The 25,185-nt window shown below is 40.9% G+C and overlaps 2 protein-coding genes across 2 annotated transcripts in view; both read left to right on the top strand.

Annotated features, from left to right (window-relative positions):
* Window positions 1-4,819: 4,819 nt before the first annotated feature.
* LOC115115870 (zinc finger protein 501-like) lies at window positions 4,820-10,848 on the top strand. The gene is made up of 2 exons (XM_029644351.2): window positions 4,820-5,374; window positions 7,402-10,848. Exons 1-2 carry the CDS (start codon window positions 5,044-5,046, stop codon window positions 8,604-8,606), a joined length of 1,536 nt encoding a protein of 511 aa, XP_029500211.2. The 5' UTR covers window positions 4,820-5,043; the 3' UTR covers window positions 8,607-10,848.
* Window positions 10,849-19,481: 8,633 nt separating this feature from the next.
* Window positions 19,482-25,185, top strand: part of LOC135563559 (zinc finger protein 572-like) — a 34,467-nt gene continuing 28,763 nt past the window's right edge. Inside the window, exon 1 of the mRNA XM_065006354.1 lies at window positions 19,482-20,035. Within this exon, the coding sequence (XP_064862426.1) occupies window positions 19,750-20,035 (286 nt within the window). The 5' untranslated portion in view covers window positions 19,482-19,749. The remainder of the gene's footprint in view (window positions 20,036-25,185) is intronic.

Genomic DNA, 25,185 nt, shown 5'->3' with positions numbered 1-25,185 from the left:
ATGGCCAGGGCCTTAAGAAACTGAAGCCACCCTGGAGGTCTGCGGTTATCAGCAACCTTGTGGGCAGATGTGGTACTTTTAAGCAAGTCAAGTATATGTGAACCCTTGACAACCGCACCCTGAAGGATAAACTCTCCTTTGTCGTTCCAAGTAACTGCCCCATTTGAGTCTTTTAGCTTGTTCATAATGTAGCTAACATTTTCCTGTTACGTGCCGGAACATGGGTTAACAAGTCATGCATAACTTTATCTTCAACAGGCATTTGATCTTCAGACGGTAAGCTCGCAGGTACAGGCATTACAGGGGCGTGGCTCTCGCGAGGCTCGTCATCTTTTAAAGGGTCCTGTAGGGAAATAGTTAAATGGCCTGTCTCTCTCTCCCCTTGTTTCACCAAGGACAAATACCTTTGCAAGAGGTTTGTGTATTTTTGGACCTTATCGTAGGGGTTCAATCCTTTTTGATTCAAAATATCCTTCATGGCCGTATCCAAATCATTTTCCGCTGTTTGTCTGATATTTTCGGGGGCCCCTGCACTTGTTTTTTTAAGTCTATCCAACTCTTGTTGTGGCACCAGATACATTTTATTGGCCATCACCCTATGTGTTCAACCACCACGTCGGGCTGCAATAAGGCTGGTGATGAAGGGCACGGCTATACTTAGTAAAGGTAGAATAAAACCGCCAGACTGTTGTATGCTATGTCGTTTCTTTTGAAGACTGACCCTTTTATTGGCAAAGAGCTTGATCGAGGTCTTTTGTCTCTTTAATTTTTCAATTGTGTCAGGGTGAGTGGAATGCGTCCTTTGAGAAGATTCAAAGCAATCTCACATAGGGATAATATGAGATCTGAAGAACAGTGACCCAAGATGGCCTTCCGTTCATTAGATGTAGCCCCAACTATGCTTCTCAAGAGGGGCAAGTTTCTTTTTAAACGCAGAGACATAGCGGCTTTTTTTTTTTTTTTTTTAGGAATGTACGCAGCCGGCCACTCCCACGGGAACAGACCGGTTCGTAGCCTCAGGTGTTCTGGAGTATTTGCTTTTAAATCCACGATTAAATAAGAAAATGGCGCTTGGGTAGCGTCCTCGTAGCTCTCCATAAAGTAGGATTTCCTTCCCGGGTACATCTGCTGAGCTAGAGTGTTAATTTGTAGTTTGTCTCTAGGATTTTTGAACAAAACCATGTAATTGGCGTTCAAACTGATAGTGCGGCTATTTTTACCTTGGTGAAACACATTCTGCACCAAGTAAAGCACGGACAGGTTTCTATGATGAGTATATTGGTTAAACGCTCGGGCAATTTCGGGATGTTCGCTACCTGCAAATAGCATATCGTCCAAACCCAACAGATTGTTTTTATGAGGAGGTAAAAGTTCATCATCAGACAGGGTATCAGGTATTCCTTCAACAAACTTGATTTTTATTGTCTTCAACAATTCATCATACAGAGGTTGATAACATGAATAACACCACACAACATTATCAGGCTTTTGAGATAACACATGTTCAGAATTCTCTAAAATACTTTTTACAAAACAAGTTTTACCACTATTCGAAGGCCCTGCGATTAAGGCCGAAAATGGTAGTTGCAACCGGGGGTCAAAACCTTCTACAGCAGTCATTATATCTTAAGCTTTAAGACCCCTGTAGCTTGTAGCATAAGTCAACACCCAAAGGGGTAATGTGGTCCAGTCAGGCAAAAGCAGTCTCTTGTCATAGACAACCCTGAATCTTTTAGTAAGTGGGGCCTTCCTCAGATGGAAGCCCTTTATTATAACCAACAATCTTTTTTGTAGGAGCTCCTAAATCTCAAAGTCACTATACCTGTCATTTAGGAACCCACCTCAAACAAGCGTGTGATTGATTCCTAGTTTTTACACGAGGGGTATTTTTTTTCCATAGTTTTTGAGTCACGCCTGACACTGCGGCCTGTAGCATAAGTCAGTAGCCATAGGGCAATGTAGTCCCGTCAGGCAGAAGCACTCTCTTGTCATAGACAACCCTGAATCTTTTAATGAGTGGGGCATTCCTCAGATGGAAGCCCTTTTTATCCCTAACAATCTTTTTGTAGGAGCTCAAAATCTCCAAGTCACTATTCCTGTCATTTAAGAACCCCTCGACCAAGCGTGTGATTGATTCCAAGTTTACACGCTGGGCATTTTCATAGTTTTGAGTCACTCCTTTGGCTTTCAATACCACGTGATTCTTTAGCGTTCTAAAAGTTTCAGCAAATATGGCTATCTCCTGTATACCGCCCCTACCTTGTCACAACACAACTGATTGGCTCAAATACATTAAGAAAGAAAGAAATTCCGCAAATTAACATTTAACAAGGCACACCTGTAAATTGAAATGCATTCCAGGTGACTACCTCATGATAGATAGATGATAGGAGATATAATGATGGTCAACAGATAAAAGTCAAAATAAAACATAATAAAAAGTAAATTTGAATGACACTAAATGGCGGTGTTTTTACAACTAATGCCGGTTTGCCTGAGGCTGGTGCCGTGCAGGTGTTGGTACACATGCATATACACTCACTCACTCACTCACTCACTCACTCACTCACTCACTCACTCACTCACTCACTCACTCACTCACTCACTCACTCACTCACTCACTCACTCAAATAAACACATTCAAGAACATACACATACATGTAATAGTGCCAGACATGCACACAAACATATACAGTTGGCATTGCTGTTATGATTTTAGTTGTCATTGATGTCCTTTGTTTTAAATGTATTATTTTGTTTTATTATTATTTTGCATTGTTGTTTGCTGTTTTCTTCTGTCTTTTCCTTTTTTCTCTTTAGTTCATTCTTTTGGTTGTTGGTACATTGGGGGGTTCTTGGGGTTGGGGAATGGAATTAATTGTTTTTTCTTCCTGAGGGGGGACAGTGGGATGGGTCTCGAATGGTTGAGGGACAGCTAGGGGGGTTCACGTTTTTTGAGGGTTCACGTTTTTTGGCCTGGTGGTAGATCGGTGAGCAGGGCATTGACCCTGGATGCTTCTGTGTGTTGCTCTGAATGGGAGTCTGTTGGGTGACTGGTGTGATGTAGTTGTTGAGTGGCTTCACTGCAAGTATATTGTATGTTAATAATATTAAATAAATAAACATTTAATCGAAGAAAAAAAAACTTTTGCAAGCTTGAGCTAGATATCGAGCTAGGGTGACCTTCCTGGTCCCGTCTCTCAAGTCAGTGAGTCAACACAGGAAGGAGCAATGGTTGGATAATTCATTTATTTCCAAAGCTGCAATTATGGGACACACACAGTATGGATGAATGATCAGTAGTGACGGAATATAAATAGCACTCCCACAGCAATTCTCTATAAATCTGTCCAAAAATATACTAACAAAAAAACAGTTGAAATGTCGATCAAAGTTATTGTGATCGTATAGTGGATTTAACAATTCCTACTAATTCATAATTTACTATATTAAATGAATCAATTGTTTCCATGTGTCTCATATTCACTACATCAGAATCAACTGTCATCCATTTTAGTATCAAAATATATCAAATTAACCTGGAAAATTAGCCAATGTCCGAAGAAGTATAATACACCTAAACGAACAAAACCGGGCTATTAAAATGGCTGGTGTTCATGTTTTATTTATTTATTTCACCTTTATCTAACCAGGTAGGCTAGTTGAGAACAAGTTCTCATTTACAACTGCGACCTGGCCAAGATAAAGCATAGCAGTGTGAACAGACAACAACACAGAGTTACACATGGAGTAAAAGATAAACAAGTCAATAACACAGTAGAAAAAAAGAAAGAGTCTATATACATTGTGTGCAAAAAGGCATGAGGAGGTAGGCGAATTTAGCAGATTAACACTGGAGTGATAAATTATCAGATGGTCATGTGCAGGTAGAGATACTGGTGTGCAAAAGAGCAGAAAAGTAAATAAATAAAAACAGTATGGGGATGAGGTAGTTAAACTGGGTGGGCTATTTACCGATGGACTATGTACATCTGCAGCGATCGGTTAGCTGCTCAGATAGCAGATGTTTAAAGTTGGTGAGGGAGATAAAACATATACATTTGTCATAAATTACCAGCATTGACGGGACACACAGTGTGGATGAATGATCAGTGGTCGACAGGGTAAAAATAGCACTCCTAAAGAATATGCATTTTCCCGTTAGATACCAATTTGAAAGAGGGATCTTTAGCATAAAACCCACATGGAAAACTGAGATTTGGCAAATAACATATAAAGAGAGGCTTACTTGACACCAAACCAACAACAGTAGTTACTAAAACATAAATTGCTAATGTATGATTTAAAACGTGGATTTTATGATGTAATGTCAACTTTATACATTTTTATCCCAGGACCACTCAATTTTCAAATTCTCCCAAAATCTGCTGTGGATTACACAGAATCCCTTACCTTTATCACTGAGTGTATTTAGAACGAGTGTAATGTCAACACACGAGCAGCGCAGCGGTCTAAGGTTCGGCATCTCAGTGCAAGAGGTGTCACTACAGACCCTGGTTCAAATCCAGGCTGTATCATAACAGGCCGTGATTGGGAGTCCATTAGGACAGAGCACAATTGGCCCAGTATCGTCTGTGTTAGGGTTTGGCCGGGGTAGGACGTCAATGTAAATAAGAATTTGTTCTGAACTAACTTGCCTAGTTAAATAAAGGTTAAATATATTTAAAACATGTAGCTTCACTACACCGTTACACTGGCATACAAACTCAGTAGCACAGAGTAGATAATCCATATGACCTTGTCAATCGTGCATTGTGGGTATTGTTATTGTGACGTATAATCTAGTGTACGGAACGCTTCTTTCAGCAGCTGCAACAGTTAGTCAGACACCTCGATAGCTTGCTAGACAAAAAAAGGCAGAACCAATAAGCTCTTTAGACGCTTTAGTGTTTATTAGCCACTGCTTTAAACCCTATTCTGCCGTCTAGTTAGTTATCCGATTTAATTTCATATTTACGGTGTTGTTATTAGTCAGCTAGCGGGCTGGTTAAGTTAGCATTAGCCTAGCTAACATCCCCGACCATGCGGTCACTAAGCTACTCCCCTGCTAAAGAAGAGGTGGATATCACAGTAAAACAAGAAGTAGAGGGTGAGGCTGTTACTGTGAAAGAAGAGGAAGACGCGTTCAGAGTGAAAGAGGAGGATGTTACAGTTAAAGGAGAGGATGATGCAGTTTATGGAGTGAAAGAGGAGGGAGAGATGACTGTTACATCGAAAAAGGAGGAGGAGGGAGAAGAGGAGGAACCTGGATATCTGGGCCCGGTTTCCCAAACGCATCTTAAGGCATCCAATGGTTCTAACGATGAATTTAGCCATAAGACTGTTTTGAGAAACCGTTCCGTGATTAACACTAGTAAGTACTGTCTTAAAAACAGAGGCACAAACTCTGCAGTTGTTGATTTGATGTTTGGTGTTAAAGCGGAAATCTGCAATTGCTACATCCATATTGTGACTTTTTAATTATTTATTTCTAGCCATTGATTATTGAAGAATATAACACATGCCTCATGAGCTTATTTCAACTGTTGTACCCCATCAGAACCCAGAAAAACTTTTTTTAAACCCTAATGTTTAGAAACGATGTGCATCAACACTGTATAGCCTCAACATGGTTAAAACTATAATGTTGATATCATGGATGGTCAGTCCTTACATCCATATGTCTGTCTATGAATTTTGAAAGTAGTTACATTTCTCCAACCCCATCATCATCTTATTACCAAAATAGTGGTGGAATGACAGATTTGTTATTGTTTTAACTGCAGATTGCTGGTTTGTGTGTTTTTTAAACAACAGCAAAATGGCTGCCCAGAGGCTTGTTTTGGTAAACATGTGAGGGATGGGGGAAGGAGAAGTGTGACCATTCTCACATTCATAGAGAGAGCTATTGTAGCAACTGTGACCTAACACCTAGCGACCTCCTCAAGAAGTTCAGAAATCTTGGCTTAACAGTTATAAGGTGTTGGCTTGACAGTCACTGGACCCAAGTTTGAGTTCAGCTCAGGGCTACCCCCTGAATTCATTACACTATGAGTACAACGACTGGCCATGCATGAGGTCATAATGATAGTTTAACCAGGTTTCTTGGCTATATAGTATATTCTAGAATGAGGTCATACTGATAGTTTAACCAGGTTTCTAGGATATTAGTATATTCTAGAATTCATCCATGATGTCAAAATTATAGTTTAACCAGGTTTCTAGGCTATATAGTATATTATAGAATTGCCAGTGAAGATTTCCTGTGGGGGTCAAATTGTTAGAGCTGTCGATAAGTCATTGTATAATATTCAGCCAATTTATTTTCATGCCATTTCGTCAATATAGCCCAACCAGAAAAGAGAGAAACTCTTCCTGAACCACCTTCTCCTGCTGGCCTTTGTAAATTCTGACGTTGCTGGTAATAGGCTACACAAGCAGTCGGCAACCTGCATTTGGAGTGCAAATTATCTTACCTTTTTACCTATCTGCTTGCCAGTTATGGTTGTCATATGCACATTTTCATGGAACAGTTTAATTTAATTGATAATAGTATCTCAAAATCATTGTCTGTGATTAATCTACATTCTATCTAAATTCGAATGAAATCTAAAAGTAACTTTTATTGCCATTGACAACTATGTAAAAAAATCCCTACATAAAGCCTACAAATAAAAACATTGCAAATAAATATCCTATAAATCACATGGCCTGTCTACAACGAACTTGAAACATTGTATAAAATATTCTGGGCCCTCAGGTTCCCGCGCCAGTGAGTTTGGGATAGACACAGTTGTCGGCTATTTGTGTAAGGGATAAGAAGTAATCAGGTATTTTCCACTGGATCAGCGCATTGCATTTTTCCCTTTCGTGCCGAATGGTTATCGAAAGGGCGAGAGCTGGAAATATTTTTCAAATGCTTTATAGATCTATTCTCATTTGCAATTGATTTTGATTAGACTTTGTTTACTTGCTGTTTGAGGTGAAGATAAATTAGCTTTGCGAAGCTACTCCGCTCATTAGTGGTGGTGCGTTAAGACAATCAGAAATACTATCAGACATCCCCAAATAGGCACATTTATAGGCCTACATTTGCGCTCAGGCCAGGTAGACTAGTCCTACTTCTATATGCCTAGTAGGTCTATGTTGTTGTTAGGTGAAGTTTATGGGTCCTACAGTAGGTCTATGTTGTTGTTAGGTTAAGTTAGGGGTTCTACCATAGGTGTATGTTGTTGTTAGGTTAAGTTTTGTGCCAATTTGGCAAGCACTTAGTGTACAAACCATCATTAATATTTAACCTTAAACCTAATTAATAATTAACCTTAATAATTTGAATAACTCAATCATCGATGTTACTACTATGGGCCTTTAACCATCTGTCTGAATTTGTTGTTCACACAGGAGAGAGACGTGACTATCGTGGATCTTCTTTGGAGCCTCAACAACCTCATGATGCTGATGAGGCAGAGAAGAGTCTCTCCACATTAGAACACCTCAAGAAACACCAGCAGAGACCCACAGGGAAGAGAACTCACTGCTGCTCTGACTGTGGGAAGAGATTCACCTCATCAGCGGGCATTAAAATGCATCAGAGAATCCACACAGGAGAGAAACCTTTTAGCTGTACTCAATGTGGGAAGAGTTTTACTCAATCATCCAGCCTGATGTCACACCAGAGAACACACACGGGAGAGAAACCATTTAACTGTGATGAATGTGGGAAAAGTTTTACTCGGTCAACTGGCCTGTTGACACACCAGAGAACACACACAGGAGAGAAACCTTATAGCTGTGATGAATGTGGGAGGAGATTTGTTACATCTAACAGTCTGACTAAACACCGGAGAACACACACAGGAGAGAAACCATATAGCTGTGCTCAATGTAGGAAGAGCTTTACTGAGTCTAGCAGTCTGACTAAACATCGGAGAACACACACAGGAGAGAAGCCTTATAGCTGTGATGAATGTGGGAAGAGATTTACTGAGTCTGGTTGTCTGACTAAACACCAGAGAACACACACAGGAGAGAAGCCTTTTAGCTGTAATCAATGTGGGAAGAGTTTTACTCAGTCAACTGGCCTGATATCACACCAGAGAACACACACAGGAGAGAAACCTTATAGCTGTGATGAATGTGGGAAGAGATTTGTTGCATCTAACAGTCTGACTAGACACCGGAGAACACACACAGGAGAGAAATCATATAGCTGTGCTCAATGTAGGAAGAGCTTTACTGAGTCTAGCAGTCTGACTAAACATCAGAGAACACACACAGGAGAGAAGCCTTTTAGCTGTTATGAATGTGGGAAGAGATTTACTGAGTCTGGCCGTCTGGCTAAACACCAGAGAACACACACAGGAGAGAAGCCTTTTAGCTGTAATCACTGTGGGAAGAGTTTTACTCAGTCAACCAGCCTGAAATCACACCGTAGAACGCACAGAGGAGATAAATCTTATAGCTGTGCTCAATGTGGAAAGAGTTTTACTCAGTCAACCAGCCTGATATCACATCAGAGAAAACACACACAGGAGAGGAATCTTATAGCTGTGCTAAATGCGGGAAGAGTTTTACTACGTCTAGCAAGCGGACTACACACCATATAACACACACGGGAGAGAAATCTCAGTTGTGAGCAGTGTGACCAGAGATAATGTGATAAAATACCTATGATCAAACATCAGAAAATACATACATGAAGGAATTGTTTCATGGTATCAATGAAATAATGTCTCAATGTAGAATGTTTTAACATTGTAGTAGGAGTATTTTAATAATGTCACAATGTAGAACTCTAATCGTTTGCCCCTTGTTCTATTGATTTCAACATGATCTGGATATTAGCCTCAGGGGGGAAATCCAGGCTCTGAATTGAAAGAGTACTATTTATGTGAGGTAACAAAAATTGACTCTCAAAAAAAGAGTTGTGTTACACTTACCACGTTGGTGACCCACTTGAATCAAAATGCAACACTTAAATGTAACTAGCTGTTTTCTACAAATTGTACTCTAATCAGGGATGTACACATTATTCCCAGATTCCGTATGGTTTTTGAGCTGTTAGTTTTAACAGGACGTGCAACCTCGTCTCCCTCCTCTCGCACAAATGATTTTAGCGATGAGTTATGACAAATAAGTGTTGTGTTCCTTTGTTTAGCGACCCCTACATTTAAATGCATCACTCCAAAATGTAGCTGACTGTCTTCTGCGGGTTGTCCTCTAACCAGTGAGGTAAAAGATATCTCCCATTTCCATGTGTTTTGTTTAGTTGTGTTAAGTTTCAACAACACGTACAACCTGATTTCCCCCCTAATCGATATCAGTGATTTATTGCTGCTTGTCAAAACAACAGCGTTTCTGGTGCTTGTGCAGTTTATAAGGTGCTTGTTTTAAAAAATACAAGTAATATGGTTATTGTGTCAGATGTTTGTGTATACAGTACATTTTATGTTTAGGTTTTTAATATATCACAAACTGTTTCTGCATATTGGTTATTGATTAAACTGTGTACAAACTGTGTTTTATAGCACATTTTATGTTTAGGTTTTGGTTATTGATTTTGACACGTTAAAACTGTGTTTTGACATTGGGGATATCCCACCTAGCAAAATGTAATTAAAAATAAGACTATACAACCAAATATTTCATATTTACATTTCATGTAACATTTAGTAATCATAATTATTTATGTCTGACAGTTTTTGGGTACACTTATATTGACATTGTTTCCATGCTTTTAGAATATCAGCATTCATTCTCAGATGTGCCAACCCATATGTACGAGAGCATGTGGTAAGGACAACTTGGTTGCTGATTGTCTCAAGGGTGAGCAGTCAAAATATTTGTGTTGTGCATTTAACCAGTGTGTTACCATGGATCACAATTTATTTTGACACGTTTTTCTGTGTTGGAGATTAGTTTTATCTCTTATTCTTATCTGTATTTTTTTTTTTTTAATTGCACTGTTGGTTAGGGGCTCTTAAGTTAGCATTTCACTGTTAGGTCTACCTGTTGTATTCAGCGCATGTGACTAATATAATTTGATTTGAGTTTTGTTTGAACCAAGTGGACGAGAGTTCTCGAAGCTAGTGAGTTTTAGGATTCTATAGAAAGAAAAAGGAGAAAAAATATATACGATTGTATATTATTATTTAGAAATATGTTTTTTTTTCTTGTTTTAATTGTTGACAGCCAGTAGACATCATGTTTATATTATAGAAGGTGAAGCATTGTAGTTGATTATGTGAAATGGAAGTTGTTTTCTAGTCAGTTGTTCAACTGAAATGTGTCTTGGGCACACTGGTTGGTGTTACCTCGTTAGTCAGTATGTGTTACACCTGTGCTGGCTTGTCCATCTTGTTAGTGGGAAGGTGGTCCAGGTTCTATTTAAGAGTGTCTGGCCCAGTGCTCCAGTCGTCTTGATAGATGTGGAGAGTCAACACCTTTTTGGTTTGCTTCCTGTCTTTAAGTTTGCTGTGGGTTTTTATCTAGTTTGACTCTTGGACAGATTTAGTGGGTCTCATGGTGGGTGTCTTTTAGGTCCAAGTTTTTACTTGTCAATTTTCAGTGGACACCCCCATAGTGTCTTTCAGAACCCCTCCTAAAAACAATCTTATATTTTGGGTCGGATGTTGCATCCAATTAATATTGTAATCAATGGCATTTCCTTAGAATGCTCATTAGTCTTTCAGTTATTATTCTGTTTTTTTTATCCTCTTATGTATGTTGTGTACTAAATATTTATGTTTATTTTGATTGTTTTTTAATGTGAAGCTATTGTGTTGCATCCATGTCTGAAATGTGCTGTATAAATAAAGCTTGATTTGATTTCAACAAATGAACGACCAATCAACAGACTCTTGGTCCCTCTTAGTATGAAAATCGATTCAACTACTGAAAACAAACAAATGGATCAACCAGATCAATCCCACTTTTCAAGCCTGCTGAAGGAGTGGTAAACACCACCCCCATCTCTACCAGGGGCTTGAGGTGGTCTCCCACAGCTCTGCTAATGTCATGTTCTGTGGCCTTGCCATTCCATTTCTTGACTGCCCCTGCAACACATTTAGTCATATTATATAAAACTCTCAAAGTAATGGATATGAAGCATCTACAGGCTGTTACACATGGCACATATATGTGACTTCTGTCATCTGATCACTCCAAGCTACATTAGGTCTGGATGCACAAAAGTCACAATGTGCTACATTAGGTTTAGATCTGCCAGGATGGGCATTGTGTTCGGAATTTGAGTCTGGCCACCGAATATGCATAAGCAACGTAAAGAGATGGGGTGAATGAGTGGGGAAAGTACATTTGACACAAATTACCTTCATAATATCAAAGAACAAATATGTGTGCCTGAGGGGAAATGAACTTTCACAGAAAACCATCATTGTCTTCGTTATTCATTATTAGTATGTTATATTATTATTTTATACATTATTTCGAGACATATTCAGAGCCAAACATCAACCCAACTTTTTATTTTTTTATTTACCCCCTTTTTCTCCCCAATTTCGTGGTATCCAATTGTTAGTAGCTACTATCTTGCCTCATCGCTACAACTCCCGTACAGGCTCGGGAGAGACAAAGGTCGAAAGTCCTGCGTCCTCCGATACACAACCCAACCAGCCGCACTGCTTCTTAACACAGCGCGCATCCAACCCGGAAGCCAGCCGCACCAATGTGTCGGAGGAAACACGGTGCACCTGGCAATCTTGGTTAGCGCACACTGCGCCCGGCCCGCCACAGGTGTCGCTGGTGTGCGATGAGACAAGGATATCCCTACCGGCCAAACCCTCCGTGACCCGGACGACGCTAGGCCAATTGTGTGTCGCCCCATGGACCTCCCGGTCGCGGCCCGTTACGACAGAGCCTGGGTGCGAACCCAGACATCAACCCAACTTAACCTTAACTGTTGTTGCATCCAAACTTGTCACCATCGTTTTCAATTGAAATTGCGAAGTTCCCGGAAGAAGTCCAGCAACAGCCGAAAGGGGTGAGAAATTACACCAATATCAGTGGCCAAATTTACACTAATGTAAATAAACATAGATGATGGAACATATTCCCTTTTGCTTACGTGATGAACCGCTAAGGGGACATAAATATTTACCATCTAAACCATGTGTGACCTCTCACCTCTCTGGCTGTAGAAGTGTTCTTCCTACCCAGTCCCTCAACAGCTCTCTGACTGAGCTCCACCCTCACTGGGTCTTCAGGAGGGATGGAAGGAGGAATGGATCAGTCAGTCAATAAAGTGTAGAGCTGATGTCTATGCTGTCTGACAGAATCACTATTTTAGTAGTTCATTAAAGTAAATAAGGCTTTATGACTGCTGAATACCAACTATCAATCACTTAGATAATGTATTTTCAGGTAGAGATACATCCTTGGGACGTCCCTAGCCCATTGAAGTTTACATTTAAAATGGTTAACGTTAGGGTTTAGGGTAGGGATCTCCCAAGGATCCCAGATAGCATTGACCATCGTGCATTCTTCTGTCTCTTTTACATAGCAGGTGTAAAATAAACAGACCAGACAAGTAGGCATGCAATGCATTATGGCCATTGTAGTTCAATTATACCAATGGCTGATAAAACATATTCCCTTTTTTTTCTTCCTTTATTTAAATTGACAAGTCAGTTAAGAACAAATTCTTATTTACAATGACGGCCTAGGAACAGTACCTTCCTAGACAATGTGCTGGATGGTAATTATTTATGTGGCCCATGGACCCTGTGTAACTTTATGAGAAAAAAAAGTAACTTTTCTCCACAGACTGCAGGCGACAGGCTCAGGACACGGTTGATTAGCTGTCAGACAAGGTTCCTTACACTGCTAGCTGGTAGGACTGCTTTTCTGGATTATACTATAGCTGAGATCCCAATACCCATGTAAACGTAGCTTATTGATAGATCAATGAGGTCAGATCCAAATACCCAATGTAAACATAGCTTACTGGAAGATCAATGAGGCTAGATCCCAATACCTATGTAGACATAGCTTATTGGCAGTTGTCTGACTATTATATTATTATTTAATGAAAGAAATGTAAAAATTCACTTTTTGTCTGGAAATAAAATAAACATGTATCTGCTTTACCCACTCCAGTCAACAGAATGCGATGTGCGTCTTTCAGGCGATGCTATCAGCGTGACATATGATGTTGGAAAGTCTACACATTCTAGTTATTGTGGAATTCTTGTGCAATTTAAATGTTTAAATATGAAATGTAATTTTAGCTTCTAAATGAGAGAATTGTTTTCATTAAGTGAACTGGGCTCAATCAGTGGCCACGCCCAAGTGAACAGACATTGGTTGAGAACTATGAAACACGCCCTTCTCCCCTACTACAAAAGTCCGTTGACGGAAGTCAACCTTATGTTCCAGATGAGGTGTCCATACGTTTAAAAGGGCTAATTTCAACCCTGGACCATTATTTGTGTATGTATGAAAATTATGAGTTGTAAAGAATGAATGGTATTGAAGATAATAAATTATTTTTTATAAAAATTTAAAAAAATAGGCTGTAATTAGGTTTTCACGTTCCGTTTGTTGTTTTGAATTTATTTAGTTATTTCATGTATCGCTATATCTTTCATTAAAGAAACATGAGTAACCACCAAAAAAATTAATAATAATTCAACCCTGGCGGTGACGATCACCACGCTGGAAGGATGAATTTCGACTACACCAGCCAGAATATAGTACGAGCTGCGTTGAGGCAACTTGGTAAGAACTTTGAACTCTTATTCACTGAAGAAGAAGTGACATCCTAGATGTCGAGTTATCAGCTGCAGCTGTAAACGTACGTGGCCTAGGAAAGGACAGACAATCTCCTGAGAACGACAGGGTACAACATATCCATTCTACGACACTACGACCAGACAGATTTTACAAGGGACGAGGGCGATCTCTGCTGGGCAAACCAGTCTTCCATCTTCGACCCGTCATGACACAGGTACAAGAATGTCAATATACTTGTATAATATTCTACAGGAAGGCCGTCCAGACCAGGTGATTTCCCTGCTTTCATAGATAAAATGGCGTCTCTAACCTCCTCTTCTGTCCAGTCCAGGTCCTCTACCTGGCTATCTGATAATCTAGGTAATTCTATACCAGACAAAGAAGTGTCCATATATATGGGGCTGAACAGGAGGATATATATACATCTTAATAATAACATTAAAACACACTGTCAATCTCTTTGGATGAGGTCAACATCTTAGTGTCCTTCTCAATGGCTGGAGTTACGTTCCAAGTGTTCTGCAGTTTTAGTTGTCTTGCTAGTAGCCTGCCTGTCTTCTCACCTCCCTCATTAAATTGGTTCTAGGTCTAAACAGAGCATATTCTGCCTTTTTTTGTTATACGTTTCCTGCATCTGAAATGTGAGTTTGCAGGCAGTTTTGAAATGTGCGATCTGTGAAATGTCCAAATCCCTTTCCAGACCACATCTCTGTTTCTAGTCTTTTCACTGCTTCAGACCTTCTCTCTTTCTGGAGGCATGTCATTTCCCATCTAATACACCAAGAGCCATAATACACGTTGTTATTTCCCCTCTAATACACCAGAGCCCACCGTAATACATGCTTTAGAGGTTCCCCACACTGTGGAAATCCTTTCAGTTGAGCCCATCTGCTAGTGACTGGCTAAATATCTCATCTTGTAATAGCATGGTGTTGAGTCTAAATATATGTTTTATCATGTGGAGGTTTCATTCATGTCTCTATTTAATTCAATAATTGGTTTGTTTTTGACCGGATAGAAACCAGACTCTCCTTCTGACAGCAGGAAGAGTCCTTCAGGGGAACCAGACCCTGAGACGTCCAAACCAGCAGGACGACATCACTGCTCCCAGTGTGGAAAGAGTTTTACTCAGTTAGGGAGCCTGAGAACACATAATAGAACACACACTGGAGAGAAGCCTTACCACTGTTCTTACACCGTCTGGTGTTCAACCTTCCCAAGTTCTCTCACGTCACCCCGCTCCTCCGCTCTCTCCACTGGCTTCCAGTTGAAGCTCGCATCCGCTACAAGACCATGGTGCTTGCCTACGGAGCTGTGAGGGGAACGGCACCTCAGTACCTCCAGGCTCTGATCAGGCCCTACACCCAAACAAGGGCACTGCGTTCATCCACCTCTGGCCTGCTCGCCTCCCTACCACTGAGGAAGTACAGTTCCCGCGCAGCCCAGTCAAAACTGTTCGCTGCTCTGGCCCCCCAATGGTGGAACAAACTCCCTCACGACGCCAGGACAGCGGAGTCAATCACCACCTTCCGGAGACACCTGAAACCCCACCTCTTTCAGGAATACCTAGGATAGGATAAAGTAATCCTTCTCACCCCCCTTAAAAGATTTAGATGCACTATTGTAAAGTGGCTGTTCCACTGGATGTCTTAAGGTGAACGCACCAATTTGTAAGTCGCTCTGGATAAGAGCGTCTGCTAAATGACTTAAATGTAATGTAATGTAAATGTTCTCAATGTGGAATGATGTTTACCCAGTTAGGGAGCCTGCAAATGCATGAAATCAAATTGATTTGTCACATACACATGGTTAGCAGATGTTAATGCGAGTGTAGCGAAATGCTTGTGCTTCTAGCTCTGACAATGCAGGGGCGGAAGGGTAGCCTAGTGGTTAGAGCATTGGACTAGTAACCGAAAGGTTGCAAGTTCAAATCCCCAAGCTGACAAGGTACAGGTCGTTCTTCCCCTGAACAGGCAGTTAACGGGCCGTCATTGAAAATAAGAATTTGTTCTTAACTGACTTGCCTAGTAAAATAAAGGTAAAATAAAATAACCAACAAGTAATCTAACTAACATATATGAATGAGTGATGGTACAGAGCAGCATAGGCAAGATGCAGTAGATGGTATCGAGTATCAAATCAAATTTTATTTGTCACATACACATGGTTAGCAGATGTTAATACGAGTGTAGCGAAATGCTTGTGCTTCTAGTTCCGACAATGCAGTGATAACCAACAAATGCAGTGATAACCAACAAACACAGTATATACAGTATATACATTTGAGATGAGTAATGTAGGGTATGTAAACAAAGTGGCATAGTTTAAAGTGGCTAGTGATACATGTATTACATAAAGATGCAGTAGATGATATAGAGTACAGTATACACATGAGATTAATAATGTAGGGTATGTAAATATTATATTAAGTAGCATTGTTTAAAGTGGCTAGTGATATATTTTACATCAATTTCCATCAATTCCCATTATTAAAGTGGCTGGAGTTGAGTCAGTGTGTTGGCAGCAGCCACTCAATGTTAGTGGTGGCTGTTTAACAGTCTGATGGCCTTGAGATGGAAGCTGTTTTTCAGTCTCCCGGTCCCAGCTTTGATGCACCTGTACTGTCCTTGCCTTCTGGATGATAGCGGGGTGAACAGGCAGTGGCTCGGGTGGTTGTTGTCCTTGATGATCTTTATGGCCTTCCTGTGACATCGGGTGGTGTAGGTGTCCTGGAGGGCAGGTAGTTTGCCCCCGGTGATGCGTTGTGCAGACCTCACTACTCTCTGGAGAGCCTTACGGTTGTGGGCGGAGCAGTTGCCGTACCAGGCGGTGATACAGCCCGACAGGATGCTCTCGATTGTGCATCTGTAGAGGTTTGTGAGTGCTTTTGGTGACAAGCTGAATTTCTTCAGCCTCCTGAGGTTGAAGAGGCGCTGCTGCGCCTTCTTCACGATGCTGTCTGTGTGGGTGGACCAATTCAGTTTGTCTGTGATGTGTACGCCAAGGAACTTAAAACTTACTACCCTCTCCACTACTGTCCCATCAATGTGGATAGGGGGGGTGCTCCCTCTGCTGTTTCCTGAAGTCCACAATCATCTCCTTAGTTTGGTTGACATTGAGTGTGAGGTTATTTTCTCTGAGGGCCCTCACCTCCTCCCTGTAGGCCGTCTCGTCGTTGTTGGTAATCAAGCCTACCACTGTAGTGTCGTCCGCAAACTTGATGATTGAGTTGGAGGCGTGCGTGGCCACGCAGTCGTGGGTGAACAGGGAGTACAGGAGAGGGCTCAGAACGCACCCTTGTGGGGCCCCAGTTTTGAGGATCAGCGGGGTGGAGATGTTGTTACCTACCCTCACCACCTGGGGGCGGCCCGTCAGGAAGTCCAGTACCCAGTTGCACAGGGCGGGGTCTCGAGCTTGATGACGAGTTTAGAGGGCACTATGGTGTTAAATGCTGAGCTGTTGTCGATGAACAGCATTCTCACATAGGTATTCCTCTTGTCCAGATGGGTAAGGGCAGTGTGGTTGAGATTGCATCGTCTGTGGACCACACAGGGGAAAAACTTTTCCAATGTTCCCATTGTGGAAAGAGTTGTACCCAGTTAAGAAACCTGTATGAGAGGACACACACAGAAAAAAAGACCACTGCTCCCACTGTGGAAAGAGATTTACCCAGTCAGAGGACCTGAAAACACATGAGAATAGAGAGGCTGTGTTCTGACTTGTGTTTTTGACTGAGAATGTGTGTTTTTGTTTGGGCTGTCAGACTTGAGATAACTTTGTGTAATGTTAGTGCACTATTTTTTTAATTGCGATTAATCCATTGTCTGAAAGCGTTGAAAATACACTGAAAGCATCCAAAATACATCCTATATACCGTTAAAATCTACAATGCCATGTAAAAACAAGATGACATGGAGGTTAAATAAAGTGTGCTTTATCAATGTAACATATTTTGACACGTCCACTGTGGGTCGCTGTAGAGTCATAATATCCATAACAACTACAGGTCAAACAGGGAAATCGTTCACATCGTTTTTCCACCATTAATTTTTCCCCACGGGGCTGTGTTTTGTTTAGGCTCACCCTGGTGTGACGTTTTGATAATCATGTAAATCTCTCTAGGACAAGGTGACTGAGGGCACACCGTGTGTTGTGAATGTATTTTAATGTTTTTAATATTGTATAACTGCCTTTATTTTGCTGGACCCCAGGAAGAGTAGCTGCTGCCTTGTCAGGAACTAATGGGGATCCTTTATTCACCGATTCGAAAATGCTAATTAGCATCAAAGTAGACGACATGCAAGACTACAAATAATAATAATAATAACAATTCTTCCATTAACGTTGATGGAGGCCACTAAGACTACAAATCCCTGCAGCTCCACGGATTCAGACTACACATAATAATAATAATAATAATAATAATAATAATAACAAACTTCTTCCAATAAGTATGATGGAGGTCACTGTGTTCTTGGGGACCTTCAATGCTGCAGAAATGTTTTGGTACCCGTCCCCAGATCTGTGCCTTGACACAATCCTGTCTTGGAGCTCTACGGACAATTCCTTTGACCTCATGGCTTGGTTACCTGTGGGGCCATATATAGACAGGTGTGTGCCTTTCCAAATCATGTCCAATCAATTGAATTTACCACAGGTGGACTCCAATCAAGTTGTAGAAACATCTCAAGGATGATCAATGGAATCGGGGTGCATGTGAGCTCAATTTCGAGTCTCATAGCAAAGGGTCTGAATACGTGCATAAATGTAAAACATTTTTTTGGGGGGGTTTGTCATTATGGGGTATTGTGATGTCATAATGGGGTATTGTGTGTAGATTGATGAAAAAAAATCTTCCATTTTAGAATAAGGCTGTAATGTAACAAAATGTGGAAAAAGTGAAGGGGTCTGAATACATTACGAATGCACTGTATACTCCTGGTAGACTTTTCTACCACTGGCAGAGTTTTCTACCATTGATAGTTTTGAACAGTCATGTGATACGTGGTATAGAAAAATCAAATCTTAGGAGAGTTCATGGGAGGCACTATACTGTGTGTCTGTAGGTGTCTATCTGGTCAAAACCACTGATATAGGTGCCCCTCCACCCTCTGGTGGGATGGATCATGTCTACAGAGAAACCTAGATTTGAATACTTAGATTTGTGTATATTGGGTATATGTTGTGAAATTGTTAGATATTACTTGTTAGATATTACTGCACTGTCGGAGCTAAAACCACAAGCATTTCACAACACCCGCAATAACATGCTAAACATGTGTATGTGACCTTAAAATGTGATTTTGATTTTAAATTAACATCCTATTTATCAAAGGTACTTTTGCCTGGGGTCAAAATGAAAGTTGATATTGATACAGAAACACTGAACCATATTTATATTTATTAAGAACAAGTTGATTGACAAAGTCATGAAAAATTGGAAGAATTGAATAAACCACATGTTGGCTACGATAAAAGATATGCCTCTGGGGTCAAAATGATCCATGTCAGATGTATGGTTCAATAAAAATATGTAGTTGGTGTAAAGTTGGTTTTAAATTCTCATTAAAAACGAATCAATCAACACATGCCTCTTTGAACAACTCAATATAATAATCAACTTTTATGAAATAAATGAAAAAAAAAACGTTTGGTTGCTCAACTGCGTTGCCCACTCCAGTCAGCAGATGGCAATGTGCGTATTTTAGGTTCAGGCGACGCTGCCAGTGTGACGTATAATCTAGTGGACGGGACGCTCCTTCAACAACAACAGCTTGTCAGACACCTCCGTAGCTTTCTAGCAAACACAGCTACAACATTCACGCTCTTTACACTGTTTTTGGTGTATATTAGTCGCTGTGTATTAAACACACTTCTGTCTTACGTACTTGTTGACCCATTTAATTATATATTTACGTTGTTTGTCAGCTAGCTGGTTTGCTAAGGTAGCTTAGAACTAGGCTAGTCGCTAATGCTAGCTGGCTAACATCTCCGACCATGAGTTCACTAAGCTACTCTCTTCCTGATAGAGAAGAGGAGGTTTGCTGGACGGAGAAAGAAGCTCTCATCAAAGAGGAGGAGGAAGAGAAATATGTTACTATACAAAAACAAGTAGAGGGTGAGGCTGTTACTGTGAAAGAAGAGAAAGATGTTTCAGTGAAAGAAGAGGAAGACACGTTCAGAGTGAAAGAGGAGGGTGCATTTTTTGGAGTGAAAGAGGAGGAGGGGGAGATTACTGTCACATTGGAGGAAGAAGAGGAGGTTGGAGATCTGTTTAACACCAGTAAGTACCGTCTCTGCAGTCGTTGAACCAATATGTAGTAAAGGGGAACCAATATGCAGTAAAGGTGTTCTACCATTGGTGGGCCGTCAGGGCCAGCAAGGCCTGCTCTAGCTAGCTGGCCTAAACCTCAGAATATATATATATTTTTTAAAATATATTTTCCCAGAAATATGTATTCAATTATTTCCCCAGAGTAAGAGTTATACTCTTCATTTCATAGCTTTCCTCTTGGTTGCACTGCTTCCAGCCCCAGGTTGAGATTTGGAGGGCTGGTCTTTATGTTAGATCTTTTATCCAGTCATATTCAGCCATCATGTGTTGCCAGGGGTCTAAAATCTGCCCTCAGGCCTTCAGAATCAACAGTGCGGGCGCTTGTAGCTTAAAGTGAATGGAAATTAAAATTTAGTGTCAACCAATCAGCTTTAGAGTTGGCTATTGTACGCCTGCTGGCTGGCTCCAGTGTTACACAGGAGCCAGCTAGCAGGTGTGGTGCGTGCACGTTTTTTGATTGGATTACCAATATTGAGAGGCAGGTCCTATGGGCACCTCAGAACTAGGAAACTGTGTACTACTAAGGAATTTGCGTACTACTAAGCTGTTTTTTCAACCCACAATGGCGGAAGGAGGAGAAGATATCATTTTGGTCGCGGATATAAATATAACGCCATTCTCGAGACTAACTTTTCAAGAAAATTTGGACATTGTAAGGAGAGGACGCCGATGCTACAAAGCCTGTCACAGGCGGGAAAGGGGTTCGTTCGCCACTTTCAAAGTTCCAACTGCGAGCGCTATCAATGGCTCACAGGCTCCGAGAAGCACTGCAAACTGTACTGCTGGGAATGCCTGATATTTGCAAGTGATCGATTTGGTGTTTGGAGCCACACTGGCTTTGCAAACTTGAGTTGTCTAACCAAGGCAGCAACGAGACACCAAAGTACGGCTGGGCACTTACAAGCAATGGTGCTTTTGAAAACTTTTGGGGACACCCGTGTGGATCTACAGCTCAACGAACAAGCGCGCAGGGCAATGGAGCTGCACAATGAAAAGGTGAAGAAAAATAGGGAAATATTGAAAATACTCATTGATTGTGTCATGTTTTTGGGTAAACAGGAACTTTCATTTAGGGGACACGATGAAAGTGCTGACTCCAAAAAAAAGGGAACTATGTGGAGCTTCTTTCTTTTCTTTCTGAAAGCAACACAGATGTACAATACCACCTGTCCACTAACAAAGTGTTCAAGAGACAACAGATGTGGGAAATGCAGCACAGCTCTCACTCGTCCTGCGTTATGTGACGGACACAGGAGCCAAGGAGCGATTTATCCGATTTGAAGATGTGACAAGCGGCAAGCGAGCTGATGACATTGCCGCTCTTATTTTCCGTTTCTTGGAGGAAAATGAATGTGGTCTGGATAAAGTTGTGGCACAATGTTTTGATGGCGCGGCAGTCATGGCATCTGGACTCAATGGGGTGCAGGCTAAAGTTAAGGAGAGGGCACCGATGGCCTTATTCATTCACTGCTATGCACATCGACTAAATTTAGTACTGACTCAAGGAGCCTCAAAGCTTAAAGAATGCAAGGTCTTCTTTGCCAACCTCAATGGCCTTGCAGCATTTTTCTCACGATCCCCTAAGCACACGCAACTGCTGGATGGCATCTGCAAGCGTTGTCTTCCTAAGGTTGCACCAACGAGGTGGCAATATACATCTAGATTGGTCAATGCAGTCTTTGAAAAGAGAGTTGCCCTAAAGGAGCTGATTAACCACTTACTGGAACATCATGATGACCATGACGGGGATACTGTGCTTATGGCTGATGGATTTAATGCACGTTTGGATGATTTTGAGTGTTGTTTTTTGCTTGAAATATTCAATGGGATTTTTAATTATTCGGATGGGCTTTTTGGAATTCTACAGAAACAAACTTTGGATGTACAATTCTGCCTGACAAGGGTGAACGAGTTTTGTGACACAATTGAGCGAGAGAGGCGCAGGTTCAGTCAAATCTACGATGACACAGCGCGCATCTCAAGTTCACCCAGCGCACGCAGAGGCCCAGCACAAGGAGACCCTCACACATACTACCAACAACTCCACAGCAATATTCTGGACAACATTCTTTGCCAGATACGAAACATGTTTCAAGACCACGAAAAATGTATGTTTCTCTCCCTCCTGGACCCCCAGCACTTTCAGACCTGCCGGAAAAAATTCCCGCAAACAGCCTTCTCCAGCTTAACAAGAGAGTCACGGAACACTGTTCGACCTATCCAAGCTAAAAACAGAACTGACTGTAATGTATGCTGTGACTGATTTTGAAGGGAAAAGTCCCTCTGATCTCCTTGATTTCCTTAAGCAGAAAAATCTGAATGAGGACATGGGACAACTTTACACATTGGCATGTGTGACAGTGACTATCCCTGTGTCCACGGCTTCTGTAGAGCGGTCATTCTCGGCCTTAAAGCGAATCAAAACGTATTCCAGAAATGCTACTGGACAGACTCGGCTTTCAGCATTAGCCTCCATGTCGATAGAAAATGACTTATTGATGGAACTAAAACGCACAGATAGACTGTACAACAGAGTCATTGAAGTCTTCTTGAAGAAGAAAGGAGGAAGGCTTTTGTGTTCAAATAATCAGCCTTTGGTGAGTAGGCATAGAATGCATTTTATTTTTTATTAAATGTGTATTTATGTTTCGCATTTTATTTTGTTAATATTAAATAGCCTATATATTAACAAAATAAAATTGCAAATAGCCTATGTTGCAAATTATTTGTTTTCTTTCTTTTATTTTCAGTGAATAGTTATGTCTTTATCATCAGGGTGAAACTGCTTTGGGTGCGACAATGCGCTGTTTACTGAACACACTGTATTTTTTTTATTTTTTTTTAACTTAAAGCTCAAAGTTTGTGGACCAGAAATGGATGGAAGAAGAATATTAATATAACTCTGTTGCACTCGACTATGTTCTTGCCTATTAGTTGAACTGTACTCTTCCCCTGTAATTCTCTGAATAAAAATGTCATTTTCAAGGTGACACAACGCCTGGTTATACTGCGTTTCTGTCTAAATGTATAGTGTCTAGAGCCATGGCATCATAATGATGGTAATAAGAGGTGGATTCATTCGGGTGGGACTGTGTAGGACCTCACTGAAGGCCCAGGCCCACGGCACGCCGCTGGGTTCTCCACTTTAATGTTGTTCTGAAGGAATGGCTGAAGCTACACTGTAACGTGTAGAACATCAAGAGTGGACCATCAACAAAACGTAAACAATTGATCAAATGCATCCAATGACAATGCCTGAAATATTGTATTCCTCAATCGCTCCTATTAGCTTAGCCCAAGATGTACTCTTAAAGGTGCAATCAGCAGTTGTTACATCCATTTTGGGAATTATACATTAATGATATGTACCCATTTGTTTCTTTAAGAATTCACTTCTAAATAAATACCTCATGAGCTTAGTTCAGCTGTTGTACACCATCAGAACCCAGAATATAAGCCTTTATTTTCTCCAATGTTTGTCAGTAAATATAAACAAACACAGTATATCCTCAAAACATGGTTAAAACTATCATGTTGATATCATGGATGGTTGCATTTCTCCAGCCCCATCCCTCAGCTTTTACCGAAACGGGAGGGGAGTACGCTTTGTTATTGTTTCTACTGCTGATTGCTGCCCCCGTTACTCCTCAAGGTCCAAGGACTGTATGTTATTTTCAGAGGTAGACTGGCTCTGGCAGCTAAAATAGTCAAATATTCCATCTAAATGTGAATCGATTCTCAATTGCAATATGTTTCTAGAAACATAAATCGCTGTACTTTCATATCACCTCAAAATAATTTCACACAATACTTTCATATCACATCAAAATTATTTCAAATACTTTGACATCAAAATAGGTAACCAGTTGCGATCCCCCAAAAGGTAATCCCAATTAGTTTCTCGCCTTCCTTCGGGCTTCTTTTTCTTCTTTGGACTTTATATGGCGGTTGGCAACCAACTTTAAGGTGCATTACCACCATCAACTGGACTGGAGTGTGGACCTCAGTTCATCTTTCAATCACCCACGTGGGTATATACCAAGACAGTCGTGAAGAGGGCACAGCAAAACCTTTTCCCCCTCAGGAGACTGAAAAGATTTGACATGGGTCCCCAGATCCTCAAAAGGTAATACAGCTGCACCATTGAGAGCATTCTGACCGGTTGCATCACCGCCTGGTATGGCATCTGCTCGGCATCTGACCGTAAGGCTCTACAGAGGGTAGTGCGAACAGCCCATTACATCACTGTGGCCAAGCTTCCTGCCATCCAGGACCTATATAGTAGGCTGTGTCAGAGGGAAGCCTTCAATGCAGCATAATTATTTTTGGTACCCTTCCCCAGATCTGTGCCTTGACGCAATCCTGTCTCTGAGCTTTACGGACAATTCTTTCGACCTCATTGCTTGGTTTTTGCTCTGACATGCACATGCACTGTCAACTGTGGGACCATATATAGACAGGTGTGTGCCTTCCAAATCATGCCCAATCAATTGAATTTACCACAGGTGGACTCCGAACAAGTTGTAGATACATCTCAAGGATGATTAAACCTCTTATGGCTGCATCCCTTGTTCTCAATTTCCACCTGAAGACATACCCTAATCTAATTGCCTGTAGCTCAGCCCCAGAGGCAAGGATATGCATATTCTTGGTATCATTTGAATGGAAACATTCTGAAGTTTGTGGAAATGTTAATTGAATGTAGGAGAATATAACACAGTAGATCTGGTGGAAGAAAAGAGAAAGAAAGAGCATACGTTTTCTGTTTTTTATTGTTGTAGTATCTTTCACATGTACTAGAATAGCCACACAGTCAGAGAGGATGCTGGAGATAATTTTGATGGATAACACAAGAGGGCAACTGTAGGTGTGCAAAGTTTCAGACTAACTTCAGGAATGGGTGAGCTACATGACATTTAGCATGAAGTCACCCAGGTGTCCCACACAAGTTGCCCAAATGTACCCAAGTGGCCAAATTGGTGAAATGACCTATAACTATATACAACTGTGCAAATAACTATATACAACATATCAAAAAGCAATTCTAACACACAATTATTTTTCTAAATATGTTTTTTAAAAATATTAGAAAAAAAATA

The sequence above is a fragment of the Oncorhynchus nerka genome, linkage group LG21, assembly GCF_034236695.1.
Source record: "Oncorhynchus nerka isolate Pitt River linkage group LG21, Oner_Uvic_2.0, whole genome shotgun sequence".
NCBI classification, from domain to species: domain Eukaryota; kingdom Metazoa; phylum Chordata; class Actinopteri; order Salmoniformes; family Salmonidae; genus Oncorhynchus; species Oncorhynchus nerka.
Note: the sequence above shows the minus strand (reverse complement) of the source record. Positions and strands in the feature narration are given on the sequence as shown.